Raw genomic sequence first — 8,455 nt, 5'->3', positions numbered from 1 at the left:
ATGGCGGGGCAACTGGGAGTGCTAAATGCACTCGACACAGCCAAGACTCAATGGTACCACTTCACAGCAATAGTAATCGCCGGAATGGGTTTCTTCACAGACGCATATGATCTCTTCTGCATCTCCCTCATCACCAAGCTACTCGGCCGTATCTACTACACCGAGCCCGACCTAAAAAAACCAGGCGTTCTCCCTCCCGGAACCCTATCGGCTGTCACCGGTGTCGCTCTCTGTGGCACCCTCGCCGGCCAATTATTCTTCGGCTGGCTGGGAGACAAACTTGGCCGGAAAAAAGTCTACGGACTAACCCTCATGCTCATGGTTGTCGCCTCAATCGGCTCCGGCCTCTCATTTGGCTTCACTCGTGATGGCGTCATGACTACTCTCTGCTTCTTCCGCTTCTGGCTCGGCTTCGGAATCGGCGGCGACTACCCACTCTCAGCCACCATCATGTCTGAATACGCCAACAAGAAAACACGTGGAGCTTTCATAGCTGCAGTTTTTGCCATGCAAGGGTTTGGTATTCTAGCTGGTGGAATTGTTGCTTTGATAGTTGCATCCATTTATGATCACAAATATAATGCACCTACCTTTGCCTTAAACCCTTCAAAGTCCATGGTTTTGCCAGCGTTCGACAATGTTTGGCGAATTATTCTAATGTTCGGTGCAGTCCCTGCGGCTCTTACGTATTACTGGCGCATGAAAATGCCAGAGACAGCTCGTTACACTGCGCTTGTTGCTCACAACGCAAAGCAAGCGGCGAGAGACATGTCGAAGGTCTTGCAGGTAATAAGCGTGTTCACATTTTCCATTCGGTAATTCGGTTCAAGTTTGAATTTTTTTTATGAGATATTTTTCATAATCAATATATGTACAAATTTACTAATAATTTTTAGAGAAAATTAATCTGTAGGTCCTTCTAATTTTTCTTAATTTTGAATTAGCTTCCTGTAATTTATTTTATTTTAATTAAATCCTTAATAACTTGATTAATTAAATATGTTTGTCCTTAAAGGTTAAAATTATTAATGAATAATTGATTTTTTTAAAATAAAAAAAACTTTTAAAATTTATAGAAAAATCGGTTTGATACTTTGAGTCAAAAAATTTTTATTTAATACAAAATTTCTATTTTTATTAAATTTTTTATGAAAAATTTTATATGTATAAAAGTTATTTGAAAAACATAACCTATTTATATAAATTTTGAGTTATAAAAATAATGTAATTAATTATAAAATTATATATTTTAATAAACATATAAAAGTCCTTACTTTCACTTTTTGAAAAAGAAAAAATTAAAGGATTTTATCAACCAAGTACTAATATATTTAACTAATAAAATTATAAGGGTTTGATTAAAACATAATAAACAATAGGGACCTAATTCAAATGAGTAAAACTATACAAACTTATAGATTAATTTTCGCTAATTTTTTACTTTTAATTATTATTTTCAACAAAAAATTTCTTAAGGACAAAAGAATATTTTTTAAAAATATTAATTAACACATTTAAATATTAAAAAAAATATGTTATCTTTAAAATTTATAGCTTGTTTATACATTCTAAAAATTATCAAAAATAATTATATACAACATTTAGTTAATTGTATAATAGATTTTTTATTAATGATTTACAAATAACTAAAACTAGGGTGGAGAAAAAGTAGGGAAAAATGTATAAAATAAATATAATAATATTTGATTCAGTTTGGTTCAAGATTTAAGAGACATAAACCTCAATCGGATCAAACTGATCAGTTTTTTCAAAAATAAAAAAGCAATTAATTTTAATTAGTTTATGTCGGCTTAATTGGATTGGTTTGGTTTGAATAACATTACTTTGCAGGTGGAATTGGAAGCTGAAGAGAAAATGACAGAGGGAGAGAGTCATACGTATGGTTTGTTGAGCAAAGAATTTGTGAAACGGCACGGGTTGCATTTGGTGGGGACCACAACAACTTGGTTCTTACTGGACATCGCGTTCTACAGCCAGAATCTCTTTCAAAAAGATGTTTTAAGTAATATTGGTTGGATTCCAGAACCAAAAGACATGAGCGCAATCCACGAGGTTTACAGGATCGCTAAAGCCCAGACTCTGATAGCACTTTGTGGTACTGTTCCTGGTTATTGGTTCACTGTGGCTTTGATCGATCACATGGGTCGTTTCGCAATCCAGATAATGGGATTCTTCTTCATGACAGTCTTCATGTTCGCTCTCGCTATACCCTACGATCACTGGAAACGAAGTGATAATAAAATCGGATTCGTCGTGATGTACTCTCTGACGTTTTTCTTCGCCAACTTTGGTCCAAATGCAACGACGTTTGTGGTTCCAGCAGAGATATTCCCGGCGAGGCTACGTTCAACCTGCCATGGAATCTCGGCGGCGGCGGGGAAAGCTGGAGCCATCGTCGGAGCGTTTGGGTTCGCATACGCATCTCAAAGCAAGGATCCTTCACAAGTAACGAAAGGGTATCATGTGGGGATTGGAGTGAAGAACTCGCTGATTGTGCTTGGAGTGGTGAGCTTGTTGGGGCTGATCTTCACATTTTTGGTGCCTGAATCTAAGGGGAAGTCGCTCGAGGAGTTGAGTGGCGAGAACGTCGACGATGACGCAGCAAATACTAAGACATCTGCTTAACTGCTGCTGCTGCTGCTGCTGCGTGTGTGTGTGTCGGTCTCTCACTAGTTTCTTGCATTCTCCTTACAATAAAGTTAAAGTATATGTGAATACCAAACACAAGTTATATCCAAGTTAATTTTGACTACATTCTCTCTGGATCCGCTTGCCTTTTTCTTTGGGTTAGATAATTACCACATATAATGCACAAGTAAGGCTGTTTAAATGCCCCAAAGCCTGGTAGGACCGACCTCCGTTAAGCCAGTGGGGTAGGTGGGCACCAGGTCAAGTTCAAACTCGACCGACCCAGCTCAAAGTATACAATTTTCTTTTTCTTTTTAAATTTTTTATTTTAAAAAATTTATTTTATAGTATTATCTTCTTTAAGATTTATCATGTCTTTATGGACATTTTTTTATCTTTTCAATTTTTTCAATCTGTTTTTAAATTTTAAATTTATTGTTTACTCAATATTATGATGAAAGAAATTGATAATGACTAAGCATATATAATTTTAAAAATAACTACTTTTAATTTTAATATTAATTTTATAAAGAAAGCATTTTAATTATAGTAATAATTGTTTTGATGAAGGATAAAAAATTTTATTTAAAAAATTATTTTTAATAAAGTTCTTTTAGATTAGCCCAAACCCACCCCAAACATTCAGACTTCAGGTTAATCCAAACAATACACATTGAGTTGGATATCGGGCAAAGGGTAATGCCTAGCTTGACTCGGATAATGTACGCCCCTACACAAGGATGGTTGCAACTCACAACATTTCATAATGTTTTCCTTCTATTTTATTCTTTCCTTCTTTTATTTTAAAAACTTAATAAAGTGTTGAACAAATTAATATGTAATGTTGAACAATTTAATTGAATAAAAAATTAAAAAGAAATATTGTATTACACATATTCATTAAAATAAAATTATACATCGCACTTAATAATAAATATAAAAGTAAAATAAAAGGACATTTCTTGATTTTTTTTTTATACAAGACATTTCTTTTATTTTATCATAATAACATCCATATGGTACAAAGGAGAGTGAAAATTTTCATGAAATAACTTTCTAATTAAAATATAAAAAGCAAATGATAAAATCAAGCCTAATGATAGTTACATAATACACCATACAACAATACTTTACACGTGACAATCTTAGCAAAGATAAAAACCAATTTTTACAACATTTATTATAAATTGTAAAATATTTCACTGTTGGGTGTTGAAAACATTATTGTAGCAATCCTTTGATAAATGATTGATAGTTTTATATGATAAACTATCCTTTGATGATCAGATTCATAATCTATAATGCATTTTGAAAAGGTGACTAATATAAACTGAAATGTACCATAAGCTAAGTATAATCTAGATTTGAAATTGTCACCATTAATGGTGGAGCCATGATCCTGAGTCAGGACAGTGGCAAAATCAAAATTCTCAACACAAAAAAAAAAAAAACCTTTTAGTCTCTTCCAAATTTATCATTTCTTTTTCTTTATCTCTTAATTCAACCTTCAGTTTGCAAAGTTGCAAGTGCAAGCAAGACAATGAAAGGTATTTAGTGAGTTTATTCTTGAGTCTTGAATCTTCATTATTCATTGCTTTTTTTTTTCAAAAATAGTCCCTAATTAGTATTTAGGATGAGGATGACATGGATCTAGTTTAATCAAATTAAATTTTTTTAAAGGACTAATAAATAATATTAATATTTAGACATAATGAAATTATGGGCTAGTATTTACTGAGCTTTGAGTTAAAAATTAAATGTTTGATTTAGGTTAAGGAGTAAAATTAAAATGAGTTTAAAGTTTAAAATATTAAAATAAAGGGTGTAAAGTATAAGAAGAATATGATGCAAACTGCAAAATATGACAATAATTAGGGATGTTTGCTATGAATGACACATTTGGATCACTGAATTCTCTCTCACAAAAGTGGTGCTAGTTATAAAACCATGATCGCACTTCACTACCTGAAATTGGTAATATGCGATTAGGTTGCAGGAAGAAGTCAAGCTGTGAAATAAAAAAAAAAATAAGTTAAAGTGTAATTTTGTCCTTGAACTATTTTCAAAAAAGTAATGTTGCCCCTAAACTATTCATTATAACAATATTGCCCCTAAACAAATCAAATTGGAGCAATATTATTCTTACCGTTTAAATGTCCCTAATTGTAGCTAATGGGACCCACTTTTCATGAGTTAAAGTGTAATTTTGCCTATAAATTATTTTCAGAAGGGCAATGTTACCCTCACCATCTAAAAATTATAAAATTAAATAAAAATAAAATTATAAAAATATTAAATAAAATAATATTAAATGTATATATAAAAATAAATATAAGAAAATATAAATTATAATTTTATAACTTATCAAATATAAGTGAATCTTGGTTAAATTAAATATAAATAGACTCAAAAGTATTTACATTTTTACCTATAAATATTGATCAAAACCATCGTTAACTACTCGATTTGGATTAAAAAATTATTTTTATGATTGAGCTGGATTAGATAAGAGTTAAGCCGCTATTAAGTCAAAAATTAAAGTTGAATTGAGAATCAGGACGACTTTCAAGAAACCAAGCACTTTAAAACATAATATTAAAAAATTTAAAAATTTTAAAAAATTAGATTCTACTAAAAGCCAACTTTATTTTTGAACAAATGTAAGTACTTTTAAGTCTACTCATATCTAATTTAATCAAAATTCACTTATATTTGATAAGTTATAAAATTATAGTTTATATTTTTTATTATATTTATTTTATATATACATTTAATATTATTATAATTTTATTTTTATTTAATTTTATGATTTTTAAAAGGTGAGGGCAATATTGCTTTTTTGAGAATAGTTTAAGGACAAAATTACACTTTAATTCATAAAAAGTGAGTTCTATTAACTACAATAACGGACATTTAAATGGCGAGGGCAACATTATCTGATTTGATTAGTTTAGGACATCACATTGCTCCTTCGAGAATGGTTTAAAGGCAAAATTATACCTTAACTCAAAAAAATAATGTCTTAGAAGTATAATAATTAATGTGTAAGAAGTGAAAAATGTATACAAGTCAAATACTCATATCAACATGTTATTTTTCCCAAGTGATGGGGCAATATGCCCCCTCAATTACATGCGCTTCGCCACTGGTCACCATCAGTCAACAGAGTTTTCCTAGTAACTTTATTTGCATCTTTTTACTAATTTCTTCTTCTAGTTGCACGAAGCCTTGCACTCGACTTTGCATAGGGGATAAATTTTCAATCGCATGGAGCCTTGCATTCTTCCTTTTCCTGTTGATAAAAAGTTCTTCAACCGAGCATGGCACTGCAAAAACTCGAAGAAAGCTCTTGAATTGGAAAGGTAGACTTTTGAATCTGGCCAGGCATGCCACGTTGATTAAAGTTGTGTTGTCAGCTCTCCTTGCTTGCCATATGCAAACAATATAATGTTACTCTCAAAACATCTTATAAAGGTTATTGAGAAAAGAAGCAGAAGTTTTCTCTGGGGTGATGCTGAGGAGGGGAAGAAGATGCATCTCTTATCCTGGGATTGTATTGTACAAGATAAAAAGGAGGGCGGCTTGGGTATTAAGAATTTTCGCAAACAAAATGAGGCTTTCATCATGAAACTATGCTGAAATCTTTTATGTAAAAAAGAGGCTATTTGGGCCAAAATGCTGTTTTCCAAGTATAACTGAGGTTTGGTAGGTTTGTCTACGGTCAAGAAGAGGCAAAAGTCTTCACTTGTTTGCCGTAGCATCTGTGATGTTTGGCACAAATTTAAGGAGGGTCTTGGGAAGAAGATTGGTAATGGTGAATCTATTTCCTTTTGGTTTGAGAATTGGCATGAATATAATGTCCCACTTATTGACTTGATTCCTCGCAGGTAGATTTATGTTAATAAACATGAAAAGGTGTTAGATTATGTCGATCAATGTGGCCTTTGAGATTTCCAGAAACTGAGCAGATAGTTTCGTCCTGATATGGTTGCTCGCATTATGTGTGCTCACCCACCTAAAGAGGAAAGGGGAAAGGATAAACACCTTTGAAAACCATCTGACGGTTATTTTTCTATTACATATGCATATAATTTTCTGTCTGTAGGTACAAAAAGATCCTCAAAGAACATCTGAAGATTTTGTGGAAATGGCCCATTGTTGAGAAGATCAAGTCCTTTGTCTAGTTGTTCTCTCATGATAGGCTACATACTAATGAGCTAGGACTGAAGCATGTCTTGGAGGTCACAAAATGTCGCCCTTTCGGTTGCGAAGTACTAGAAGATTCAATGCATTTACTTCGGGATTGCCCAAATGCCGTGACCGCTGGAGTGACATTGTCAAAGCAGAATTTGCGAACAGATTCAATAGTCTCCAAGGAGTGAAATGGGTCAAATGGATCCTATCTCATGGTCAGGATTTTACAAAGAAAGTAGAATAGGAGAATCTTTTTGGATATGTGTGCCGGGATATTTGGGTCATTAGATTCAAAAAAGTGTTTGATGATGATACTCTTGGTGAAAATAGTAATATCTTAACTAGTTTCTCTAGAGCTTGCTCGGATAGAGACTTGATTTCAGATCACCATTGTTAGCTTACTCTAAAAACCAAAATAGTCTTTGTGAGCTTGGGGAGGGATTGCGTCAAACTCCATGTTGACGGCTCTGTCTTGATGAATGGTAACAGTGGTTTAGAGGTTTTAGCTGTAAACTATCAGTAGTTCCTCCGGCCATAGCTGAAATTGTAGGTATTATTCAAGGACTTGACTTGTGTTGGATTCATGGGTTTAGGGAGATTGATATTTTGTGTGATAGCATTGAAGCTGTCAATATCATTACTAGAGGGTGTGAGCTGTCTCATCCCTTCAAGAACATCATTGAAGAAGCCATTGGTCTTTAAACTTGTTCCATTTTGGTCATTATGTAAATATTTATGCTGATTTCTTAGTAGATGCTCTCATGGCCTACAGGGGAATTTCTATATCTTTGTTCATCCCTGCCTCTCACACAAGAGGAGGTGAATGATGAAAGAGTTTCTTAGCTGGCTTTTCTTTTGAAAATTAATATACAATTTAAACCTTAGATTATAGATTCAAGGGCTATCTGAACTTTAAACTTTTAAAAAATAGCATATTATATCCTATTTAAAAAAAAAACAGATACTTGCTTTAGTTTAATGGTGGGGTGAACTTACACTAATTTTAATTGTTTAGATTTCAAAATGTATTAAATAAAAGTTTAGGATTTAAATTATCCCTAAACTTATACTTCATAGTCTAAATTGTATATTAACCCTTTCTTTTGGTTTGTACTATTTTGAGTTGATTTAATATATGATTTTATTTTCCATTCCCAAAACAAGAAGAATTTTGGTAGGATTGACTACCAATAAGTTTGGTCAAAAGAGGTGTAGTAAAATTTTCTAATATCTTTATTCTAGTATCCTAATAAATATCCAATGATAATATCCAAAACATTGTTTCCGCATTTTAAAATAGAAATGGTTCATCTGAAAACATTGATGATTGATCAATCTGGACTTAATATAGTTATTAGGCTTTTATTTGGGCAAACATAACTTTTAATTATTATACTTTATTCGCGTTTTGCTTTTAATCTTTATATTTTTTTCAATATCTTAGGTCTTATACTTTTATTTTCCATTATTCTAAGTCCTTACAAGGTTCATATACTTTGCTCATAGAAAGATTAAAAATAATGCAAAACAAAAATGTAAGGACCTAGAATACCGAAAAAAAAAAAAAAAGCATAAGAACTACAAGCAAAATGTGAGTAAAGTCAGACACCCA

General features: G+C 32.3%; 1 protein-coding gene across 1 annotated transcript; it reads left to right on the top strand.

Annotated features, from left to right (window-relative positions):
• Positions 1–2,646, top strand: LOC129320357 (inorganic phosphate transporter 1-1-like). Its single transcript, XM_054965779.1, has 2 exons — positions 1–786; positions 1,852–2,646. The coding sequence occupies exons 1-2, from the start codon at positions 1–3 to the stop codon at positions 2,644–2,646; spliced, it is 1,581 nt and encodes a 526-aa protein (XP_054821754.1).
• Positions 2,647–8,455: the final 5,809 nt, after the last annotated feature.

The sequence above is a fragment of the Prosopis cineraria genome, unplaced genomic scaffold, assembly GCF_029017545.1.
Source record: "Prosopis cineraria cultivar Desert tree isolate PC_DT_omini unplaced genomic scaffold, ASM2901754v1 PC9, whole genome shotgun sequence".
In the NCBI taxonomy this organism is placed as follows: domain Eukaryota; kingdom Viridiplantae; phylum Streptophyta; class Magnoliopsida; order Fabales; family Fabaceae; genus Prosopis; species Prosopis cineraria.
The sequence above is the reverse complement of the archived record's forward strand: the minus strand, read 5'-3'. Positions and strand labels throughout refer to the sequence as shown.